The 23,718-nt window shown below is 53.1% G+C and overlaps 7 protein-coding genes across 7 annotated transcripts; 4 read left to right on the top strand and 3 right to left on the bottom strand.

Annotated features, from left to right (window-relative positions):
* Positions 1 to 440: 440 nt before the first annotated feature.
* Positions 441 to 2,021, top strand: J3458_005750 (uncharacterized protein; the record flags this gene model as incomplete). Its single annotated transcript, XM_066118973.1, has 3 exons — positions 441 to 1,338; positions 1,401 to 1,444; positions 1,548 to 2,021. The coding sequence occupies 3 exons, from the start codon at positions 441 to 443 to the stop codon at positions 2,019 to 2,021; spliced, it is 1,416 nt and encodes a 471-aa protein (XP_065976495.1).
* A 396-nt stretch (positions 2,022 to 2,417) lies between these two features.
* Positions 2,418 to 4,965, top strand: J3458_005749 (uncharacterized protein; the record flags this gene model as incomplete). Its single annotated transcript, XM_066118972.1, has 3 exons — positions 2,418 to 2,771; positions 2,871 to 3,128; positions 3,184 to 4,965. The coding sequence occupies 3 exons, from the start codon at positions 2,418 to 2,420 to the stop codon at positions 4,963 to 4,965; spliced, it is 2,394 nt and encodes a 797-aa protein (XP_065976494.1).
* A 7-nt stretch (positions 4,966 to 4,972) lies between these two features.
* Positions 4,973 to 7,160, bottom strand: J3458_005748 (uncharacterized protein). The gene has a single exon (XM_007810723.2). The coding sequence runs from the start codon at positions 6,521 to 6,523 to the stop codon at positions 5,630 to 5,632; it is 894 nt and encodes a 297-aa protein (XP_007808914.2). The 5' UTR covers positions 6,524 to 7,160; the 3' UTR covers positions 4,973 to 5,629.
* A 1,591-nt stretch (positions 7,161 to 8,751) lies between these two features.
* On the bottom strand, positions 8,752 to 9,979 carry EFM6_1 (Efm6p; the record flags this gene model as incomplete). The annotated part of the gene is made up of 3 exons (XM_007810724.1): positions 8,752 to 9,160; positions 9,327 to 9,494; positions 9,741 to 9,979. 3 exons carry the CDS (start codon positions 9,977 to 9,979, stop codon positions 8,752 to 8,754), a joined length of 816 nt encoding a protein of 271 aa, XP_007808915.1.
* Positions 9,980 to 11,643: 1,664 nt separating this feature from the next.
* Positions 11,644 to 14,620, top strand: AXL2 (polarity establishment/cellular polarization). Its single transcript, XM_007810725.2, has one exon. It carries the CDS (start codon positions 11,682 to 11,684, stop codon positions 14,514 to 14,516), a length of 2,835 nt encoding a protein of 944 aa, XP_007808916.2. The 5' UTR covers positions 11,644 to 11,681; the 3' UTR covers positions 14,517 to 14,620.
* Positions 14,621 to 17,819: 3,199 nt separating this feature from the next.
* Positions 17,820 to 20,285, top strand: PTC2 (Protein phosphatase 2C 2; the record flags this gene model as incomplete). Its single annotated transcript, XM_066118971.1, has 8 exons — positions 17,820 to 17,855; positions 18,317 to 18,626; positions 18,800 to 18,873; positions 19,015 to 19,099; positions 19,211 to 19,417; positions 19,489 to 19,749; positions 19,888 to 19,983; positions 20,044 to 20,285. The coding sequence occupies 8 exons, from the start codon at positions 17,820 to 17,822 to the stop codon at positions 20,283 to 20,285; spliced, it is 1,311 nt and encodes a 436-aa protein (XP_065976493.1).
* On the bottom strand, positions 19,780 to 23,474 carry J3458_005744 (uncharacterized protein). Its single transcript, XM_007810727.2, has one exon. The coding sequence runs from the start codon at positions 23,441 to 23,443 to the stop codon at positions 21,062 to 21,064; it is 2,382 nt and encodes a 793-aa protein (XP_007808918.2). The 5' UTR covers positions 23,444 to 23,474; the 3' UTR covers positions 19,780 to 21,061.
* Between the last annotated feature and the right edge of the window lie 244 nt (positions 23,475 to 23,718).

Below are 23,718 nucleotides of genomic sequence, written 5' to 3'. Positions count from 1 at the left end.
TCCTTCTCTCCATGTCGACTGCATGGACGGCTCTTCCCGCCTCCTCTAAACTCGGCCGCCTTCAGCTGACCATGTTGGCAGCTGGCTGCTTCGAGTATTGCGATGCAACCATCAATTAATGCGAGATGTCAACTACTACTCTGTAGCTGCCCGCCGTACGACCTGCCATTATGCAAGCTTGCAGAACGCCATCATTTTTTTTCGCCCGAGATATTTTAAGTTGCCCTCCCCTCGACGGGTGCAACCTCGCTCTATTGAATCTATTTCGGGCATGGCGGTCAACCGGCCTTCCCACGTTTGATATCAGTGTATCGCCTACTCGCCCTGCTCGTCCTGCCGTCTGTTGAACGCCCTGAGCAGCAAGTGCGCCTTGCCCTCAACCCGCATTGAGAGTAAACGCCCCCTTGCCCCTCTCTGCCGGCGTGGGCTGTCGTGTTGCCATGGAGGACATTTATCGCAACCTCAGCTCGCTGGACCACTGGGGACGAGGCTACGGGCCGGAGACAAGCTTCCAGGTGACTGAGCTCTGGCAGAATGGCAGCACGGGCACGGTCACCACACTGACCAACAAGATTGATCCCGTCAATGTGCATGGATGGCTCGCCCAGGAGACGTCGTCTGGCGCCGAGGGCGATGCACAAACCCTCATCGTCCGCATGGTCTGGATTGACGTCGATCTCTCGGACAAGGTCATCCGGCAATCAGAGAAGACGACCAGCCTTCTAGTCAATGCCTTTGGATTGAAGCTTGCCTATGGCTACGCGCGCAGTTGTGTCTCGGGCACTGCAGCCCTTCCGAGCCATGTCCACGGGGAGAATGCGCAGTGTCAATCATTTTGTTTCTGCTACCCGCCCAAAATAGCAGCTGTCTGGGCATACAGACCGCCAAAGAATGGGGAGCCGGGAGGCACCCTCACGCAGGGCATCTTCTTTGTCCAGGAAGAGGAGAAGAAGGCTTTGCAGAAAGCCCTCCTGGGACAATGGAGTCTCGGCGTGTACAGAAACCCCATGTTTCCCTCGCTTCTGCTGGCACTTGTGATTGGGGGCCAGATTGACCTGACTACTGCCGCCATAAAAAACGACATTCGTGGCGTGGAGAAGCGGACGGGCTATCACAAATTTGCGAGTCGGCAGGGCGAGAAGCGCTCCGAGGGAGATTTGGAGGAGTTGCTGGCCAAGACAAGTGGCAGTGCCTCCAAGCTCGCAAGCACGTCGAGAAAGTCGAGGGTGCTGGAGAAACTGTTGTCTTTTATGAAGAAGACGCTTGAGGAGTCTGAGATTGGGCACCAGGACCTGCTGCGAGATGCTGCTCCCGAGGCGCCAACGAGAGCCCAACAGGGTCCTCGGTTCTTAAGAGTCATGTCTCGGTGCTACAGGACAGGCAGGAGATGCAAGTTACAGATATAGAGTACACTCTGAAGCGGGTGCAAGTCCAGAGCGATGCCGTAAGTTTATCAACCTTTGCCCCACCCCCTTCTCCCCCCCCCCCCCCTTCCCCCAAAAAAAAAAAAAAAAAAAAACCGCATTTTCGTTAATACATTCGATTAGCTCTTCAACATCATCCAGCAGTACCACGCCAACTTCAACCTTGAACTCTCCGGATCTACGGAACAGATTGCCTTCTTTAGCTACCGTGATGCCGCGTCCATGAAAACGCTTGCCGTCGTGACCATGTTCTTCCTCCCCGGAAGCTTCATATCAGCACTCTTCTCAACGAATTGCTTCGAATGGGCCGGTGTAGATGTACGGTCGGGTTCCATCGGGGTGAGGCCCACTCCCCAGATGAGTCTGTACTGGGCGATAACGATACCGCTGACGGTTTTGACTTTTGCCTTGTACTTTGTGTGGCTGGCGTTCCAGAAACGCGAGCGGGATAACACGGTTAAAGATCAAATGCGTGGAAAAGGCGATTTACGGCTTGACAGGCCCATGATGCCAGAGAGCTTGGACGAGGCGGAAGATAGGAAACTGGCCAGGACGAGGATGACTATCGACTTGGGGGGCCCACAGCTGGTAAGGTGAGGTATTCCGTGCTGTGGTTATAATTTATAATCGAGAATTGTGCCTTTACGACACCAAGTGAGTAGCTTCTAGACGCAACGTATGAACTGATCTACCCGTCTCGGGTGAGGCGTGTTGGCTCTCGCCAGCGTCATGCCGCAACGGCCCCTCCAGATCTCCCATCGTTTTTCGGCAGTCGTTTTGCTCCACATGCGGCCTCCAAGTTGCAACGACAGCTTCCCCACTGCCCACCTACATACAACAACACTGTCGCGTGTGCTTTGGTTTGATTATTGCCGATACCCACGCATATTCCTCTTAAATCGACTCCCTCAAGCATGTGTCTGAGTAGTCCCATCTAAGCATCGTTGAAGCCTCTCTGCGCCGCCATCGCTTGACCGCTCGCGAGCACTCGTCATGGCGTCCACCGCTGTGGCGGCAGCGGGCACCCTCGTCCCAGCGCAGCTTGGCTTCCTTGCCATATTCAACCCTTCCCTGGGTAGCACGGACGACACCATCGACGATCAAATCGTCTACTATGCGTCGGATACTACGCAGGGATCGGGCAAGAGGCGGCGGCGCACACGGGGACGTTCCACAGAAGACATTTCCCAGGAGGAGCGGCACGAGCGTCTGCGCCAGATTGGCCTTGCGCAGGGCATGATCAACTTCAGTCGCGGCTTTGCAGATGAGGCATCGCTGGACACCGTCGACACAGAGAAGTCGAGGGTTATTACTCATGAGCTGGAACCGGGATGGTGGATTCTCGCGGTAAGAATAACTGAAGGCCCTCTCGTCAAGTGTCCCAGGAAAAAAAAAAAAATCATCTCCATCAAGTGACCGAGCCCCAACTGAAACGATTTTTGACAGAGCATCAACCTCACAAAGGTCCCTCTTCCGCCACGCCTTGCCATCAAATCTACTACCGAACCGCAGGAGGAGAGATACGAATACTCCAGCAGGGAACTGAAGCCGGCACCACTGCTTCTACGGGACCTCCTGCGCGCGCATAGCATCTTCCTCCTGCACCACGACACATCCCTCAGCGCCTTGTTCGTGCGCAGCAAGCGCACCAAATTCACCGCCGTGCTCGGCCGCTACTGGGACCTGTTCCTATCTACGTGGAATGTCATGCTTCACGGGAACCCGGCGCGCAACATTTTTGGCGGCATCAACATCGCAGCCTCTGGAGAACTTGGCGTCGGGCGTGGGCGAGGAGGACAGGGGCAGCGGCGAGCGCGAGGTGTTGGAGGGGCTGGTCGGCAGGATAGAAGGCCTAGTCGATCTTGTCGTATCCAAGTTTGGCACCGAGGAACCAGAGGACGAGGCCAAGACGCATAGGGACCGTCTCGACGCCCAGCTCTGGTTGGGGACGGGCGAGGAACCTGCTGCCGAGGACGGCGCGGTATTCTTGGGCACAGGCGCGTTGAGCAGGAAGTCGCTGAGGGATGTGACGCATTGGATGGAGGATTTGTATCAGTGGGGGGATCATGCCTACGGCGTTATTGACAGTCCTACCTCGACGAGAGGGAGGAGGGCGAGGAAGCGGCGAGGGTCTGTTGAGCAGACCGAGGCTGCAAAGGAGACTGCTCCAGCAAACGCAGACGAGAAGCACCAGAAGCAGACGGGGCAGAATCAAACCGAACAGCACAAGGAACCGGAGCATCAAAATCACCAGCAACCAAAGGAACAGCAGAAAGGGAAGGACCACCAGCATCCCCAAGAACAACTGTCCCAAGAGTCAGCAGCCGACCCCGACAAAGGTGACTCGACATCTTCGCCCAAGGCACCCGAGGACGGCAAACTGGACAAGATGCTCAGCTACATAAAGTTGGGCTACGGCTCATACTGGACCATTCCCGGCACAAGCAACATCAACACGCCGACGACGCAATCCGGCACCCCAACCCCCTCCGAAACCAACACATCCAAACCCAACGACACACCAACAACCTCGACATCGCGCCCCAAATTCCCCAAGCGCTCATCATCCGACGCCGCCCATGGCCACTACCTCATCGGCCTCAAGGGCAGCATCTCGGAGCCGCCCTCGGACAGCGAATCCTCATCCGCATCCTCCACGCACAACAACTCGCGCACGCTCCTGCGCACCATCAACATCGAGCTGGACTCCAAATCCTCCCCCCAGCCCTCTACCACGATCATCAGGGACTTTGCCCACCCCGCCAGCCCCCTGACCCAGTCCCAAGTCGCAGGCAACTTCCTCCCCGGCTACACGTCGCACGACCTGAACAAGTCGGAAAAGCTCCGCGTGGTAGTCTACGTCAACCGCCCCTTCATATTCACCTTCTTCTTCAGGCTGCACACGGACTCGCTGGCCTGGGACGCGCTCTACCGCTCGCTGCACTACCAGCTCGCGCCGCTGAAGAAGCCGCTCCTGTCGTCCACGAGCTACCGCCCCGAGCGGGAGCGCGAGTCGCCCGCCGCAAGGACCATATATAGCCTCGTCTGGGACCCCAAGCAGCTCGTCACCCACTCGACGGTTCCCAATATACCCGAGTCCTCCGCGTCGGACACGCGGTGGTCGCGCGCAGACGCTGTCAGCACGCACCTGCACCTGCTCAACACCCACGCGTCCACGAGGTCGAGGGAGGCCGAGTTGGAGAGGACCCACAAGACGAACAGAGGCTGGTGGATCGTGTGGACGCGCCTCCACGAGAGGCCTGCTGCAGCCGCTCCGCACGACGGGGACGGGAATCCACCGCCGTCGCCGGGGTCGTCGGGGACTGAGGCCTCCCAGGGAGCCGGGGAGGATGAGAAACAGGAGCGCAGTTTGGTGACCAGCAAGGAAATCTTCCTGATCAGAAAGGCCAGCGACCACGCTGGGTTCCAGAGTCTTTCGACAGAGGACGGGGGAGGTGGTGCGGACGGCGCGAGTAAGTTGGTTCAGGGGATCGGCGTTGACACACGGAGATATGTGGAGGAACTCCTGAGCTTCTTGTGATCGATTTGGGTGTCCATTACTCCGTATGTACAAGGTCACCATGGGCGGAGAGTGCACGTGGCAAATCGCGGTCTCGTAGCCTTGCCCAGGGGTTTTATTTTTACCTCATGCCCCGGTATGTAGTATCATCACTGGGATGCGATGATACATGGTTAATCCTGGTACCTTCGGGCGCGTCCTATGTAAAAATGGCACAAATGGCTACACACATTCACACTCCCAGGGCAGCCAGTCGCTCCATTTTGGATTGCCTTTTGGATTGTAATTGTTCATTTCCTCTATCCAGAGTTCAGTTCCTGCCGTAGCAGTGTCCTAGATACCCACAACAAAAAGTGATATATACAGTGAAAGTTAAGAACAGCACCAACCAATGCGCCTTGACTGCACGTCTTGTGCTGGCTTCCAGAACAGATAACCTGTCTGTCCGTTTTGGCCGGATATCGTATGTCAGTCTTTTTACATCTTTCCCATGTATCCTGATTGCAGTTGGTGTCAAGAGATTGAACCCAAAAAATAAACGAGACGATCAAAACCCAAAAATCGTACGGTCATGAAGCTAGATGTGGTGGACCACAGCTGCGTTTGAAAATCAGATGGAGCTGCACCGTGCACAGCACAGGTGAATCGCTACAGCTACCTCTCGTGATCCCCAGTGCTCAGTAGCTTAATTCCACCACCAGGTGACCTCTCTACGGCCAGCGTCAAGGTTGTAGAGCTTTTCGAAAGTAAACTGACTGACATCGATATCGTTCTCCTCACAGCCCATGCATTTGTCCTTCACAGTAGCAGTGACAGTCTTGCCGCCGGCGCTAATCGTGATGGTCTTGCCGCACATGGGGTTGCCATTGGACTGTTCGCCCATCTTACGGTGAGAAATGGCAACAATGCTTTCGCTCTGGTCCTTACCCCCGTCGTCCTCGCCGCAAGCGCCCATCCCAAGGGTGTAGTAGGTGAGAGCGCCCGTGAACTTAACAGAACCGGAATCACCGCCACCGTCAGAGGGAGCAGATGAAGTTTGGGGCTTGGTGGCAGAAGAGGTGGAAGGAGCCGCAGCGTAAACAGAGGTAGTGGTAGGAACAGGTGGAGCAACATGGGCAGAAGTTGAGGTAGTCGCAGCTGGGGGAGGACTAGCAGCAGCTTTGGAGCTGGAGCTAGAGCTGGAGCTAGAGCTGGAGCTAGAGCTGGAGCTAGAGCTGGAGCTAGAGCTGGAGCTAGAGCTGGAGCTAGAGCTGGGACTGGGCGTGGGAGCCTCAGGAGCAGAATGAGCAGAGGGAGTCTCGTAGAATTTGCCCGCTGGTTGGGTGGGAGCAGCGGCCGAGGTAGGAGTAGACTTGGCTTCCTGGCTGGGAGTGATCCAGACAGTGGTGGTCTCGTCAATCAGCTCAGTAACGTAGACGGTCTCAGTAACCAGCTCGTTGACAGTGACAGCACGAGGCACGTTGACGTTGTTACGGACTTGGTTGTGCTGCTTGTGTGCGTGCTTGTTTGCATGTTTGTAATAAGGCTGGGCAGCAACAGCTGCAATAAACGTAGCGCAGGCGACAGCCGAGTACTTCATGATGGCGACTTTGGTTGGTAGTTGAGGCGAGACTCTCGATGTGAAGTGTGAAGCGAAGTGTGCAATGGACTTGCTTGACTAATGATTGGTTGAAGGAATGGTAATCCGACTTGTCGATTGATTGGCTGGGCGGTGTTTGACTGGCTTAGAATAGCAGTGTGGTCGAACAGGTTATGCCGAAGCAAAGGAGTGAAGGCGATAAGAGTCCTGCTCGTGATGAAAGCAAATAATAACTGAAGACCGCTGGTCTTGGAAAGGTCTTGGAAATGAAGGAGAGTGATGTGAGAGATGGAAGAAGAGAAGGAGGGAATTGATGACGGGGCCTTGGGGGTAGATAAACAGTTTGCAAGTGCACCATGAGGCTGGAGGTGAACGGACCAGACGGCATGAAGGGAAGTGGCCAGCAGGGGGCGGCAGCCCGCAGAGGGGCAGCTAAAAGTACATGGCCACTTGAGGGATTTGCGCCTCAGGCGCGGAGCGCTATTGGCTGTTTACCATAGTTTCAATCGGTGTTCCCTACCAGTACATACAAATACACATGTACGGAGTACCTGCACAAGAAGCAAAGCCGCCAAACAGAAAAAAAACACCGTTGACCAGTTGAATAGCGCTTCATTGGTGCTTTCCTTCGAGGAGCGCCACGTTTGTCTCCATCGTTTGTTTGTCACTGGCGCAAGATATACTTTTGTGCTATCTAACGTGTGGCCCCACGAAAACGTTGAAAACCTGTTGCCCCTGAACCCTGCGAGGCGGGTAGCCAGCCGGAGCCCACCAGCTCCAAGATGTCGTTCTTCTCTCTCAGCACCGAAACGCTATTCCATTGGCCAGTGGCCGGGGCAACGCAACGCAACGCCAACGCCATCGCTAACGCCAGCGCACCGCCCGACCCACACACACACGTAAGGTCTGATCAGGTCAAGGCTGATCAGGTACATCAGGTACCCGACGAAGCCGACCAATGAAGCGTTCGGGGTGCCTGAGGCGCGTGGTGAGGACGCAGCTTCAACCTGCGCGGGATTTCTGGTGAACTCGGTCTGCAGGCTTTCCCCAGCGGATGGTGGAGACCTATGGGACGGAGTATCTACGGAATACTCCGCACTACGTACTGTACGGAGCACTTTGTCTAGTTACGCAATCCTTTTTTCCTTCGTGGCGTTGTAAGAGTTTTCTATTCTGACGTTTTCTACCCCATTCTCCGTAAAGAGCAGTCTGGTACCCCCTGAATACGGAATACGGTCCTGTGGCTGGTGGCTGGTGTTCCGGCAGGCTAACATGGGCCCACTTTATGCACCCCTGGAGAGTTCATCACAAGGAGATTTTTCTCTGAAAATCTCTGGTTCTTCTCACGGGCGTTTGTGGTCCTGCTTGAATGATGGCCGTGGCAGCCAATTCCGACCCAAGATGTCTTCCCATGATCTTGGTGCCAGATATTGGCCTGTGACAGGAATACGTCTGTCTGCATCTGTTCAATGAGTCTGGCCCAGGCCGAGCTGGTTATCCACCTCGCACCACCGTCAGGCATGCAAAATTGCACAGAAATGCCAACCTGCCTTGCACTGCTATTAGGAATTATGCATTCCGCGCCGCCCTCGGTCACGCAACCTTTTGGCACCAACTCGCACCACGACCATGTCAGCGGGGGGGCTCGGCCGTCGGCACTCGGGACGATTTTGACTCCTGATGAGGGGGCCACTCTGTAAATCGCGCGCCTGGCTGGAGAGGCATTTTCTCAAGCCATGACAGGCGACAGCGCAGCAGGTACACAGCAGCAGCGCATATTTATGGCAACACTGTGTAGAGCACTTGGCTCGTCTGCTCCGGCCATCGTGCATCCCCAGATCACGGCCTGAATGGTTTTGTGAAAAACTAACGACTCTGACCCACCACACACGCAAGCACTTGTATGGGGGCACGGCGGCTTGCTTTGGCACTGTGGTGTACTAGTGCAAGATTGAAACGCAACGACTTTGCGGCCTAGCACTGGACTGAGTCAAGACGGTGTTGATCGGTGGATGGGTGTTCCTGACGATTCTAGCTCGCGTTTGCATTTCTGGCGCCGTTGCACACTTGGGATGAAAAGCCAAAGGTGGCCGTTGACGACAAATCGACGACGGCGTCACATGCAATATGTGACGAGCCCAGTGGCAACGGCGCCGTCGCAACCTTCTTTATTCAAGATTGTCCGGTTGCGGGTCATTCACAGTCTTGCGGGCTCAACTACTCCTGCATCAACTCTTCTGCATTCTATTATTCATGTTGCAGCACCCGCCGGGACCAATGCCATTGATGCCGTTCACGCCATTACAGCTTTTTCCCGCATTGCCTCTGGCTGCCGTGCTCTTGGCGCTCGGGCGGCATTTGAATGAAAAGAGAAATAATGACTGCCGCTGAAACACTGGGCGATCCTCGTCAAACAGCTCCTCAACCACGAAGGCCTTCTTTGCCATTTTGACGAACTGCATGTCGGCCCTCCTACGCTTCTTGAAGCAAAAGTAGACCACAGCCTCCTCGTTCAATGCGAGCAGATTCTTGAGAGTGTCCAAGAGTAGGGGGAAAGCAGGTTCAAAATACACGCATTCTGCTGCGATAATCACATTTGGCTTCTGTGCCACAACCTCCCGCGGAAGTGGCTCGCCCCTACAACACGAACAAGCCAAATTCATGTTAGCCAGCAAAACCAATACGTTGCACGACTGGAGACGTACAATAAGGCTGCGGGTCTGGTAGGGGAACAATGATCCCCCTTTCCTCTCCCGAAACGAAACCAAACGAAACCAACAGGGCAAAAAAGGGACCCACGTACCAGTGAAGGATGAGAGCCCGGGCCCTTGAATCAACTCGATTGAGCCGTATGTTTGTTTGCATGAGCTCCAGCATCTCGTCCTGGTCGGTAAGTAAGAGCTGGTTCTCGCCACCACATCCCAGTGCCACGGCGAGACCAACAAGCCCACCTCCAGCACCAAGTTCCAGTCTGCCATAAAAAAAAAGTCATTTATGAGTCAGCAAGTTGCTTCTACATGTTTCACCAATCCATGCATCTCGAAAGACAGAATGCGAGAAAACGTGGCTGGGGTCCAACCATGTTCTACTATCACTTTCTCCACGCACACTGTCCGATGCTTAGGAGATATCCTCGGTGTACCGAATACACCGTAAAACTCGCAGCTTGGGATATTTGTATTGCAACAAATCGCCTTCGGAAATGGGAACGACTCACATTCTGGCTGTCCGCATCTCCTGTCTGTGGTAGCGCAGCATGTGTTTTCCCAGCACCAGTCCTGCCGGCCATGTTTGGCCACCGCATCCCGTCCTCACATCCTCATGATAGGCGAGTGGCTCTGAAAGCTGACCGTCAAAATCGATGCGCGCGTCTCCAGCCTGCTTCAGGGTTGGCAGAGGTGTTAGATCCTCGCTGACGGCCACGGGATCTAACAGCGGTGAAGGGGACCGACTCATCATGGGCAGACACTGACAACGTGTTTTCACCAGGTTTCACTGTGATGCAGTTCTTGTGTTGGCTTGGGAGGAGGAAAAAGAGAAGGAGCGTTGGAGCGAAAGTGTTTGACGCAGGAAGTGGCAACCAGCCAACCAGTAAGGTCCTTTTCTCTCGGTCTCTTGGACTGCCAGTTGTCCATCTTTTCCCCAGCATTAGTCCTCTGAATGGACTGCGGTCCAGACCCTCGACCCTCAATGTGTTCAAGTGAGCAGTTATTGATACGAGTCTACCTTATCAGAGGACCTTGAATGATTCGCCGCCTTTCCTCATTGGGATGGGCCTCGCCAAGCGAGTCCACAACTCCCAAGATTTACCAGCATTATCGTACATACGTACAAATTTGTACTGCCTCCTCTACTAGGCAATGTAGGATACCATTAGCATCCAATCTCTGCACCTGCTGATACATTCTAGATTCAAGCGCCTAGGCATGCCGTGCAAAGGATTTCTGGTGATTTGACGTGGGCGATGCCTGGGCTACCACTCCTCTGCACGGTTCGCGAAGGTCCACCATGGGTGACTTGGACGAATTGTAGAATGGCCGACAGGATCAATTCCAATCACCCAAAAGCCAGGGCCCCCCAGATCCATGATTGGTCTCAATTGCCGCTGTGACCCTGGTGACTTCTTCCCGGTCTGTTCCTCCTCAGGACTTCTTGCAGCTCAACAAGCCGCATCTGAGCGCAAGAACAGTGCTGCGGCGCGTTCCACGCCACTTGATTGAGCAAGTTGGCCGTGGTTGCATCGAGACTTCTAGACAGGGAACCATAACTAGTGCCGATGTTCAGATTGAACAACGTGAAATAGTAGGAGAGAGACTTGGGCTTACCTGGCTGCCATCATCGCGCCGCCAAAATCCAGTCTCCATATGTCGTCATAAAGGAATCAATTTACGCGTCGGCGCGTTTAATAATGCCGACCGAGCTCCGGATAGGCTGTTGAAATTCGATATCGATTGAACTCAACTGACGAAACCCCAAACACATGCCTCGACAGGCATATTTTATTGAATATTGAATTTCGTCCCCTCTCCGACCCATTCTTGCCACCGGCCCCGTAGGCCGAGTTGATACTGATAGTATTTGATAGCCAATGCGATTATGCGATTATGCGGCCGACTTCTCCCTTGCTGCTGGACCCTGTCAGTCGTCACTGGAGATCGATCGTACCTGAGCTGCGGGCGCGGGCAACTTGGACCTCTTGTTTTACCAGATATGCTGCATGCTACATGCTCGACACAGGAAAAGAAAAGAAGGAAGCGCAATCTTCGGCTTTTTTTTGGCCCAATTTGGCGATATAATCACCATATTCCCTTCTGCTCCTATGGTTGGGGCTGTCTCGCATTGCCGTTAATCGATCGTCCCAGTTCCCTAGCCCACGAGCCAAATGCTCTGGAATGTCGCATCCCACTATTACCAGCCCTCTCGCATCTACTACCACTTTTCCATCCCAACGCCTCTCCCTTCCCTGTGAATTTACCCCAGTAAAGATTCTGCTTCCAAGACATGCGCCTCTTGTCGCAATGGGCATGTGCCCGTAGCCTATCGGCGCGGCACCATCCACATGTCTCCCAGCCCGCACAGTGACCCCACGACTGGATTGTCCATGGAATGAAGGGGCGAGTATTTCTGGCTCAAGAGTCTTGAAGATGGCCATCATAGGATGAAATCGTGGCGAACACTATCTCATCTGCCGTTCGTTGTTCAAGTCCTTCCTTTTACTCTCCTGACCTTCACTGAATCTTCCCTTTGTGTTCTTGGCCCTGTGCTCTGTGTATGGCTTCATGACGCCTTACTTGTTATATTTGCGGTACAGTGCCTCTTTTTGCGCACAGGATATCGTGCCGTCATGCCTCCACTGCTGGCCTTTGTGGCAGCACTGCCACTGACTTGGCTTGTGAGCTGCGAGCCTACGATATTATTCCCCTTCAACGCACAGCTGCCGCCAGCCGCGCGAATAGATCAGTTTTTTTCTTATTCCTTTTCGCAATATACTTTTCAATCCGATTCAAAAATCACGTACTCGCTCGGCGATCATCCTAGCTGGTTGTCTCTCGAGAGTGGACGGAGGCGCTTATACGGCACGCCGAGAGAAGGAGATGTCCCGTCAGGACAGGTGGTTGGCCAGACCGTTGACATTATCGCGACCGATGATCAGGGCTCGAAAACTATGAATGCGACGGTAGTTATTTCTAGACAACCCGCTCCTGAAGTTCGAATTCCTCTGGAGGATCAAATGGCCAACTTTGGCAAATTCTCTGCGCCATCATCCATCTTATCATATCCGGCGACAAACTTCAAGCTCACCTTTGATCAGAATACATTCAGCAGTTCTGGGCTGAATTACTACGCGGTTTCCGCAGATTGTAGCCCATTGCCGGCATGGATCCAGTTTGATGCACATTCATTATCTTTCACCGGGCGAACACCTCCGTTTGAGTCTCTGGTTCAACCGCCACAGACATTCGATTTGAGCCTCGTTGCTTCCGATATTGTAGGATTCTCGGCTTCGTCACTCAAATTTTCCATCGTGGTGGGTAGTCATAAGCTTACTACCGATAAGCCGATTGTTACGCTGAATGCCACGCGGGGCACAGCGGTCAGCTACGATGGCTTGGAAAATGGTATCAAGCTTGACGGAAAACGGATATCTCCGAGCGATCTGACCGTGACCACCAAGGATATACCCAGCTGGTTGTCGTACGATGACAAGACGGGGAGACTTCAAGGCACACCCAAGGATGGCGACCATGCAGCCAATTTCACCATCACCTTCAGAGATAAGTTTTCGGACAATTTGGATGTTTTGGTCGTTATCAACCTGGCTACTAGCCTCTTTGTCTCTACTATCGAAGATATGAAGATTAGACCAGGGAGCAAATTCGACTTGGACTTGACCAAACACTTCAAAAATCCCACTGACATTGCCGTCAATGTGTCAACCAGCCCTGAGAAGGATTGGCTTAAGGTTGACGGGCTCAAGCTCTCCGGTGATGTTCCGAAGACATCAAAGGGGAGCTTTAAATTGGCCATTGACGCATCTTCAAAGAGTTCGAGTCTCAGCGAAAAGGAAGTTATTGAAGTGGACTTTCTTGCCCTCGATGGAACGACGACGACAATTCCTTCAGTTTCATCTTCCGCTGCTACGACAACGGCGAGAGCTACGGCTACCGAAAGCGATATCCCTGATGATGGACAGACTCAGCCTGGACATATGAGCACAGGAGAAATCCTACTGGCAACTGTCATTCCTGTGATATTCGTCGCAGTTCTTCTTATGATATTGGTGTGCTACTTCCGTCGCCGTCGTTCTGGACAAGGATACCTAGGCAGCAAGTATCGTCCAAGGATCTCTCCTCCTGTGCGTAGCACTATGCCAGCTAATTTTTCAGACCCATCGATGCGAGAAGCTGCTGCAATGGGGGCTTTTGTGCACACAGAAACGGAGGTATTCAAGCCTGCCAAATCAGCCTTTGCAGAGGAAAGCTCGCCTATATCTTTTCACAGAAGGAGTTCAGAAACGCTAGGTGGACTGTCAACTTCTGAGATGCCGCAAAGCATGATGGTGGACGCCGCTCGAACAACAACTATCCGCAGCGTCAGCAACGTTAACAGCGAAGACGGGAGGCAATCGTGGATTACAATTGACGGGGCCCCCGGCGGGATATCTCAAAGCGACAGATCCTCGCAATCCGAAGTGACGTTCCCCGAGGCCACCCGTCAAATATTCCCCGGGGCTGACTATACGCCGAGGCGAGATACAGGACTGGAAATCACCCTTCCTACTCTCAACGAATTGCCTAGTCTGCAACCAACTCCCTTGTTGTCACATGACTCAATGTCACTCTTTTCACAACATTACATGGGCCACCAGTCAGCAATTACATCCAGCTCGGCGGCCCTCCCCGTCCAAGACGACCACCAGTATACCACCGCTCCCGTGGGAAAATGGCCCACCGGATCAACAGACATAGTTGACGGCTCAGAACCAAACTGGGTGACACTCGCGAAAAGCGAGACAGGGAGGAGTATATGCGAGATACGAAAACCCGACGCTGTGGCAGTTAAGCCGACCCGGCCCTGGAACGAAGCCGACTCCCTAGACGGTGGCAAGAGTGTCACTACAGAAGTATCCTTCGCATCCTCTGAGAACTGGCGCGTCATAGGCCGCCTCAGCCCGACCAAGACTGAGAGGTCGGGAAAAGAGATTGTTGACGATATTTCTCTCCACCCTTCCCGGCCGGGCGCCTCTCGCGAAGCCGCTCAACAAGCGGACCACGACCCTAGCACGGAGCTGGCATCGACTAATAAGTGGGGGGATGTCCCGTCACCGCTGGCCTCGGAACGACCTGCTCCCTCGATGAGTAGATTCTCCAAGATGAGTGATGTGGGCGATGAGGCAACTCATATGTCAGGCGGAAGGGGGTTTGACGAAGCCCCATGGATAAGAGATCAATCGGGCAAGATGTCAGACGGAAGCTTCAAAGTATTTTTATAGAGAATAGCGACGATTGGGCAGGTTTAGACTAGCGTATTCCGTGAATTAACGATACCAGTAGCATAGTTGGCGTGTACAAGTATTAATACAATTCTCCACAGGGGTAGGGATGATTATTCTACATTGTGCCAGTTGACCAGGTACGACAGACGAGAGGGCTGTTTAATACCATGTGACTTCCAGCTTCTAGAGTGAGGGACAGTTGAGAAATCAATGCCATGCGGAATGGTAAAGAGTAGGATTACCATGGAATTACGAGACTATGCTCCTTGATAGTTTAGACTCACTAGGAGGAATCAGTGCCAGGCGTAGCCTTTGCGGAACATCTGTGACGCCGTCCTTTCGCGTTTGGTGCATGCTATCTGATACCAGAGGTGGACGTACGTGGTGTCAGTCAATGGCAGCCAAATTTCACTGGTGAACGAAGCGAAGCGACCTGGCACGGTGTAGCCAAATCATGCTGACAGTTCGTGGCTCGAATACTATAGCGTGCCCCTTGAGCCATTGATTCTCTAGCAAGTGCAGCGGCACGAATGTGATACCTCCTTGGAGCGTTTTCAGAACATGAACACGGGATACGTGGGACACCAACAATGATCAAACGGCACAGTCATCCGTGCCTGATGCGATGGATTTGTGGAAGACGGCTCTGGCCAGAGTACTCCGTAGATTGAGGCAATATCAAAAACAGGACATGTCATGAGGGTCGTGCCAATCACATCCACCTGCCGGCAAAGATGAGTCTGGTTTGTCTGATCCACAGTGTATTTTGAAGTGCATTTCTCTCTCTCTTCAATCTCCCTGCTTTCTCGGCCCAGCTGTAAGCCGTACCAAAGGGGCCCTGAAGAACGGTAGGGTTGAGACATACAAAGAAGTTTCAGCCCAATCTAGTCAGCCAACGCAGCCGCCGAGAGCCGCTTGGGAAATATGACTGATGAAACATAGCTTGGTGAGTAACGGGGTGGCCAAGTGACGTGAAGCCGGATAAGATGGCCTAGGCGAGGGGCGATACATTGGTATGCGAAGCGTCTGTGAGAGATCAAGACACCGGCTGAAAGAATTCCTGCACCTACAGATGGTTGTGCCAATGACACATGAAGAAGAAGAAGAAGAAGAAGGACAACAGGGGTAGCTCGTGCGGCCAAATATGCCGGCAATTGTGGCGGGTGTAGGCTGCATAGCCGCGACCCTGATAACTACTTTCTTGATGGCAACGCTGGCCGTGGGGTCGTGCGGAGAATCTGTCTGAGGCCTGGCCTGGGATTTGACAGCCATACGGGAACGAGTTTTCCAGCAATAAATGAGCTGAAGCAACATTGGATGGGCGGCTGGTTCTGGGCAGATGTGAAAGTGACGGCCTGGCTATCGTATCCGATATGCGACAACTTTATTGGAAGGCCGTGTGAGGACAGCCACGGCCAACTATACAGCAATTGCCAATGCACGGTCCTGGAAGTATGTTGGAGACTGCGACTATGTACGGAGTTAATGTGAGCTCAACGAACGACACAGGCGGTAGTGCGGACGTGGCGGCATATCAATCGCCTTGTATAGCTTTGTATAAAATAGTATCACTACACAGCAGTGCGGCTCAACAATGCTACACCGGACACATTATCGCCAGACAGTGTTGCGCGCCTCCCTTTGCCCATAGAGCAAATTTTTTCAAGTCAGTTCTTCTCTGCGCTGATACATATGCAACTCACATCCACAACGTACCTAGTTAATTAATTAAAAGACGCAGGCCACAGTTGCAGCACCAAGCCATGCATCGGTGCTTTTCGGTAGCGGCCGAATCTGCGGGTGCGCACTGACGAAGTCTTTCTTTACATGGACTAGTAGTATGTATTTGCCATAAACTTGACCTGCGAGGTATTATGAGTTGAAGACGACGACTCTGCATATGCTGCTTGTCCCAGGGCGAGGCGGCTGGTGGTACCGACGACCCTGTTGCTGAATGTTGCCCTACAATGCGGCGGCCGAATGCGAAGGTGCGTTTTGTTTTTGTTGAAAACGACCCCATTTTTCTGCAATATCTTAAGGGTACCTCTTTAGTAACAAGGTTAGATTCTGTGCCTTGGAAAGCCTTGCAGTGTAGCCTTCAGCTATATAATAAGTGTAAAGTACCGTCCAGACTATCCCGATGTGGTATTCCAGGGTCCGGTGCCGGGTTGCTCCTCCTTGATTTCTTCACGTTGACAAGGTCCATGATGGGAACCACGGGCGCATTGAGTTCATCGCGGTGTGTCTTGGCATTTCCCTGTGAAACGCAGTGTTTCCTTCCCGTATGGAAGAGAAAAAAAGTAATTGTAGAGTGCGGAGGGTGAGGCGGCGCTGTTATCCAGGCCGACGAGGACACGCGACCATCAGCCACAGTAAAAATTTTCCTGCTGTACGCAAGACGATACCACCCACACAGCAGATGCGCACAATCTGGGTTGCTGGGCGTGGCCCCAGATTGGTAGCAAACCAGGGGAGCCGAGTCTGGGCCCAAATGGGCAAACTATCCGCAGCCTCGTGCTTTGACGCAAGGGCCAGCCCTCGCTGATTCGGCAGTCGGGCCTTGAGATGGCTAGCCTTGTGGGTTGTGTTGAAAACAGAGTGTTTCGGGAAGAGTGGAAGAGTGGCGAACAGTTGGCTGGTTCTGAGGGACCGTGTGTGGATGACGATGACGGCAGAGACTGGGGTTCGAGACACGACACAGGCCGTCAAGAGCTACCGAGCGACGAGAGAACAGAAAGCTTGGTCATTGAAGCCAAGATGGGGCATTGTAGGGAGCATGCAGCACGACAAACGATGACGGCAGCTTGAAATATTGAGTATTGAGCATTATTGGGCACGGGGCATCAGGGCAGTGACGGCAAGAGACACCCAGGTCCAAGTCGTGTCCAAATCCCGGTACCCCGCTCTGCCCGCTCTGGACGGAGCAGGTGCAAAGTTTCTTATTTCCCGTTTTGCGCAGCAGCTGACGGCGTGACCTGGCGACCTGGCGACCTGGCGACTGCGGCGCCGGGCGCTCAGTGCTGGCCATGGAGTCCAAGTGGCGGGCTGAGACACCAGAAGGAACACCAGAGGCACACCACCAAAAAAGGCACACCACCACGTCCCATTTCCAATTCTGCTTCACAAACCTCCCCCATATCTGCCCCTCGTCTGCCCCCTGGTCTCGTCCCCGGAGAGCCAATTTGCCTTGTCTGCTCCCCTCTGACGACGGCCTCTTGTTCTTCTCTTCTCTTGTCCTTGTCTTCCATTTGCCGGGCATCTTTGCAGTAGCTCCTACGCTGCTGCCCGCACTCTGCAGCCATGGGTCAAACGCTCTCGGAGCCCGTCGTCGAAAAGGTTCGTTGCTCGCCGCCTTGCCGTGCGAACTACCAAATACCCTCGAATGCCTCGAAATATCCCCGAATTCCCTCTACGTCCACATGTCCACGCATACCCGCAGTTACTCGCACACTCGCATCCTGCTTGCGATGGTCGCGAAATGCCATGCGATCCTCTATTGTCACGGCCTCAGCAGCCATTTCCGACGTCCCCCCTTCAATCCTAATCACGTCTTCCCTCGGCCAGCCTAGGGATTCATCAATGTATCCTCGCAGCTCACAACTCGCAACTCAACACCCCACCAAGTCGTGTGTCCCTCACTCCAATCAACCTTGGAGGGGCATCGCGTCGTCGCATGTCTGGAACGATAATCACCCCGCCGCCCCTTTTACTTGCCCGCAAAAACATGCTCTTTCTCTGTGTACATATTTCACCCCGGTACATGTTGCTAATTCGTGACCCTTTGCGGTCCTTCGCAGACTTCCGACAAGGGCGAGGATGACAGACTCGTCTACGGTGTCTCCGCTATGCAGGGCTGGCGTATCAGCATGGAGGACTCACATACCACCGTGCTGGATCTCGCCGCCGGCACCGACCTCGACCCCAAGATTCACTATCCCAAACTCTCCTTTTTCGGCGTTTTCGATGGTCACGGCGGTAGTACGGTGGCGTTATTTGCGGGCGAAAATATTCATAACATTATTCTTAAGCAGGATACTTTTAAGGCTGGCGATTATGCGCAGGGACTGAAGGACGGTTTCCTCGCCACCGACCGAGCCATCCTCAACGGTACGCGGCTTCAAATGAGTCAAAATTAACCCTTTGCCCTGATCTGATGCGATACAACACCCTCTCCAATTTGTTATCTTGCTTTTAATTCTCCTTCTCAGCAAACCTTAATCTCCGATAACACGCCTGCGTCATCATATCCTACCAATGCTAACATTGCCTCGCGACAACAGACCCCAAATACGAAGATGAAGTCTCTGGCTGTACTGCTTGCGTCAGTTTGATCGCAGGCAACAAGCTCTACGTTGTATGTCAAAACAGCCGGTATCCACAGGCCAGGCGAATTTCGTGCAATCGACCAACCCCCCTCTTTTACCAGACAAACTAAAGAAATAAAAGATGAAGAATTCAGAAAAATCCGTACTTTTGCTAACTAGACACCCCACAGGCTAACGCTGGTGATTCACGAGGTGTATTGGGTATCAAAGGCCGGGCAAAGCCCATGTCTCAGGACCACAAGCCTCAACTTGAGAGTTCGTTTCACCAATCTCAACACCGCCCTTACTTCTGAGTGTCCTACCGCGGCATTTGCCCTATATACAGAGGTATACTGGTGCCTGACTTGAACTTTTTTTCTTATTTAGACGAAAAGAACCGAATTACAGCCGCCGGTGGCTTCGTCGACTTTGGGCGTGTCAACGGCAACTTGGCTTTGTCACGCGCCATTGGTGACTTTGAATTCAAGAAGAGCGCTGAGCTGCCCCCGGAGCAGCAAATCGTTACCGCATTCCCCGACGTCGAAGAACACGAGCTCACTGACGAAGACGAATTCTTGGTCCTTGCCTGCGATGGTAAGTCACAAACACGTTGGGAGTGGCACCTCTACGGTGCAAAGGACATTAGTGTTGACACAGCATACTAGGTATCTGGGATTGCCAATCTTCACAGGCTGTTGTCGAGTTTGTCAGACGTGGCATCGCCGCGAAGCAGGATCTGGACAAGATCTGCGAGAACATGATGGACAACTGTCTGGCTTCAAACTCGGAAACGGGCGGTGTCGGCTGCGACAACATGACCATGTCCATTATCGGTTTCCTCAATGGTAGGACCAAGGAGCAATGGTACGAGGAGATCGCCAAGCGTGTCGCAAACGGAGACGGCCCTTGCGCCCCTCCGGAATATGGTACGAACCCCCCCCCCCCCCCCAAAAAAAAAAAATCACGGGTATACAAAAGGAGACCGGAGCCTGGGTGGACTTTGTGTGTACCATTGGCCAACATCAAAAACTTGAGCTGACAACTGTTTTGTTTACTCCTATCAGCCGAGTTCCGTGGTCCTGGAGTCCACCACAACTACGAAGATAGTGACAGTGGCTATGAGATGGATGCAGAGAACAAGGGCAAAAGCTTCGGCGTTGGTGGGTACCGAGGCCGAATTATTTTTCTCGGCGATGGCACAGAGGTTCTCACCGATTCAGATGATACCGAATTATTCGATAACGCCGACGAAGACAAAGACCTCGAGAGTCAAGTGTCTAAGAATAGCTCGACGTCAAAAGAGAAAGAAAACGCCGCAGCCGCCGAATCGAAACAAGAACCAGAAACCCAGTCAAAGGCTGGTAAAGAAATCGTCAAGTCTTCAGCGGCTGTATCCGAGCAGCAGGACGAGAAGAAGGAAGCCAAGCCCAAATCGACCTCCGACGAGAGTAAGAAGAAATAGGTGGTTCTTTCGCCTTCAATTGGGGTAGACATCAGAGGATGGATGTGGGAGAAGTGAAAGCACAAACGATACACACAAATGGGTCTCGCTTGGGCTGGCTTGCGTTTCGATATGTTTTATTCACACGAAGTCTCGAATTTTTTTTCCTCTTCTTTTTCTCGAAGTCTAGTTTTTTTCACGCGCGCCTTTGTGTGAAGGAAATGGAAGGATAGGGGCGTGGGCGAAAGGGTGTGTGTATGTGGGTTGCATTCCTCCGAATTGACCAACCGGTTGGACGATTAGACATTTTTTTTGATGTTTCTTTTACTCCCTCCACGAAAGTCATGTTCGTCGTCACTATGGCTCAGTGTATTACCGGTTGTCGGATGCATGAAATGGATTACAGACAGAAAGGAGCTGCAGGCGAGACAGACAAGACACGACAGAACTACATTTCACCACTTCCTCTCCATCGCCTTCTCGTGTTGTTCACAAGCTTGTCAACTTTTGTTTATCCCGTCACTTCACATTACTTGTCATCAGCACCGCCGTATCGACCAGAGCACGGGCGTTTTGGCGAGGGAAGTAAAGGAATCCAAAATTCTTGCACGGTTTGATTGGGGCTTCTATTATACAGCTTTTTAAGATCTCTATATATCCCATACGCAGTAGTGCTAGTAACTAGCAGCACATGATAAAGACGTCCCCTTACATGATAAGCTTGCACTGTCCATCTATAATGCTCGAGTGGGTATCAAAACACCTGTTTGTATATCGTACACGAATTTCTTCAATAATTAATGTTTTTTGACTGTTTTCTCTTCTCCGTTCAATTCATCCTGGATATCAGACCTTGTGTCTTGAGGAACATGCTGCTGCCGGGGCTTATTTTCAGGGTTTGAGTTTCGAAGCATTGTTTCCGGATCAAACGCCGTGTCTAGATGGACTATGATAGGGGGCTGTTGGCCAGACTCATCTCGCATTTTGACCGCGTAATCGTGCAAGAGGACTCGTTTTGCGCTTTCTTCCGGATCGGCAGCGAGAGCCGTTCGCAAAAGGGGTTGGTCCATGGTTCGCCAAGTCGTGTCTAGCGCTGCGGCGAGGGACTTGACGGGTTTGTAGCCCTTACATGAGTGTAGGATGGCCCATTCAGCGCCCGCAACTATCGCGTGGTCGCTTGCTACCTTCTTCTCTGTCAACAGTCGGCCCATCTTGTTGGAAAATATCTTGACGGGAAAACCGTCCATAAGTCGCTTGAGCATGACGCCCTGCATGACGCTTCGCGGGCCCTTTCGTAGCTTTCGGTAGAGAACGCCGTAGAAGAAGAGCACTCCGAGAGAAAAGTGTGCCCTGGAGGAGATGGCTAGTGACACGAGAGAAGTGTACGTCTGGGAGTTGGGCTCCCGCCCGTGCTGAAGCATGCGGGACAGGGCCCACAGGGCGGTAGGCCAGTCCCCTCTACTGATGCAGCATTTGATAATGACGTTGGACGTGCTTCTGATGCCTACCTGGTGGCCGTTGGAGGCGTAGCGGTCCAGGAGGGATTTGAAGGCTGAGAAGTCGGGGTGGGAACGGTCGTGAAACCAGAAGAATTCTTCAAGGATGCGGTTTATTGCTTCGACTGTGTACCAATCTTCTCCGTAGCGCATGGCCTGGTCGGCGAGGAAGACGTCTAGGCTTTTGCCGGCCTTGAAGGCTGCGAACGAGTCGTTGCTAGCCATGGTTTCGGCGATTCCCCTTCGCGTGGCGGGGTCTTCGAACAGACCATTCTCATACATGGCGGCTATAACCTGTCGTCTCTCATCGTCTCGCTGGACGAGCTTGAGGAAATGGAGCCAGGTTCTGGCATTAGGGTAGAAGTATCGCTCTTCCATCTTTTGGAGGAGCTTGTGAAAGAAGGCGACGTCGCGCTTGGCAACGTATCCGCCGAGAACGACGTTAAAGAGCTCGGTGTCCATGGGCAGGCCCCATCCCTCGGCAAGCGTGAAGAGTCGATCTGCGGATGCACGGTGGCCCCCTTTGTGCGCCATGAATCCTATCGCCATTTTCAAAACGGACGTGGTGATGCACTCCCTTGCTGCCGGGTCCTCGAACGCCTTTAAAATAAGTCTAATCCGTATGCCCTCTGTATCAATGAGTTTGCCATTTTCTCGGGGTTGTCTGTAGTACTTCATGGCCAAATATGGCCGTAATCGCCCACACACAAGAGCCGTAATGTACGTCTCGAATGATTCCTTGGTCCACCGCCTTGGTTTAGGCGTCTGCTCGTACGGGAGGTCAATCCAATATGTCTGCAGCTCCTTATGCACCCAAATATTGTCCTTGTTGCCCGGTGGGACTGACGACCCTGCATCTTGGGCATCCTCAATCGCCGGCCATAGCTGTTTGGCTTTGTAGTCCACGGTAGCTACATCCCCGAGCTTGAATATTTCTACATCAGGGCATGCCCTGATCAATTCGTCTGCTGCTTTCGCCAAGACGGCGCTTTCGCCTCTCAAGACAACAGCTGACGGATTCTGGTGATCCGCAGACATTCGCAGCTTGGTGGTCAGGCCCGTTGTCGCATCCAAGAACTCGATTCGCTTGTTTCCCACAGACATATCCCACGATGAGGGTAGCACCACCCTTACAGCCGCCATGTTTGGAGTCTCGCTTCGTTTCGGCGTCATCCGTTTGAGCAAGTTGAATGTCTCGCTCCAGTCAGGTACCTTTCCGCCAAAGTGCTCCCAGATCATATCGAATCCCACTTGAACACGAGCCATCTTGCGTGAGAAGCCCTCACTTGCTCTGGTCGCTGCCACGGATGGATAGTCGCGAGCAGTTGGTACGTAAGGCGAGTTTCGTTTCTTGTCCACGGCAGCCTGTATTTGTGATGACTGATCCCTGAAGGCGCCTCTCATGAAGGCGTTTCTCGCTCGATTCGACTCCACCACCTCACCGCGTGCTTTGGCCGACTGTTCGATCCCAGATGTCATAGGCAGAGCTTGCGAAGCAAGGGTCGCTGAGTCCCTAGTCTTGTCCTTCTCCTGTTCAGCCTCGTACTGTCGGCGAGTTGTTGAGAAAGATGCTGACAGCAGAGATCCCCTGGAGTGCAGGCCGCATCTCCAAATGGGGAGCGCTCCAGGTAAGCCGATGCACCGGGACCCAGTCCGCCATATTGACTTGATCCCCAGGGACATTGGTCATGAGGTGTGCCGCATGGTGGTAAATAGTGATTTGGAGAAGTCGAGAAGATGTCGGAGAGCCCTCCAAACCGGGTTTGCAAAGGCCCACCACGTCACGTGCTAGGCTTCCGTGGCAGAGCAGCGCAGTAGACGAGGTGGTGGTGATACCGCAAGACCAACCCACCATGTAATTTGGCATCAAGTCGAAATCAAGGCTATGAAATTGGATTCAAAAACAGCATTGTGTAGTCAATACTGTTCTACCGCGTTGTGAAATGTGTCTGCGTAGT

The sequence above is a fragment of the Metarhizium acridum genome, assembly GCF_019434415.1.
Source record: "Metarhizium acridum strain ARSEF 324 chromosome Unknown scaffold_31, whole genome shotgun sequence".
NCBI lineage: Eukaryota > Fungi > Ascomycota > Sordariomycetes > Hypocreales > Clavicipitaceae > Metarhizium > Metarhizium acridum.
Note: the sequence above shows the minus strand (reverse complement) of the source record. Positions and strands in the feature narration are given on the sequence as shown.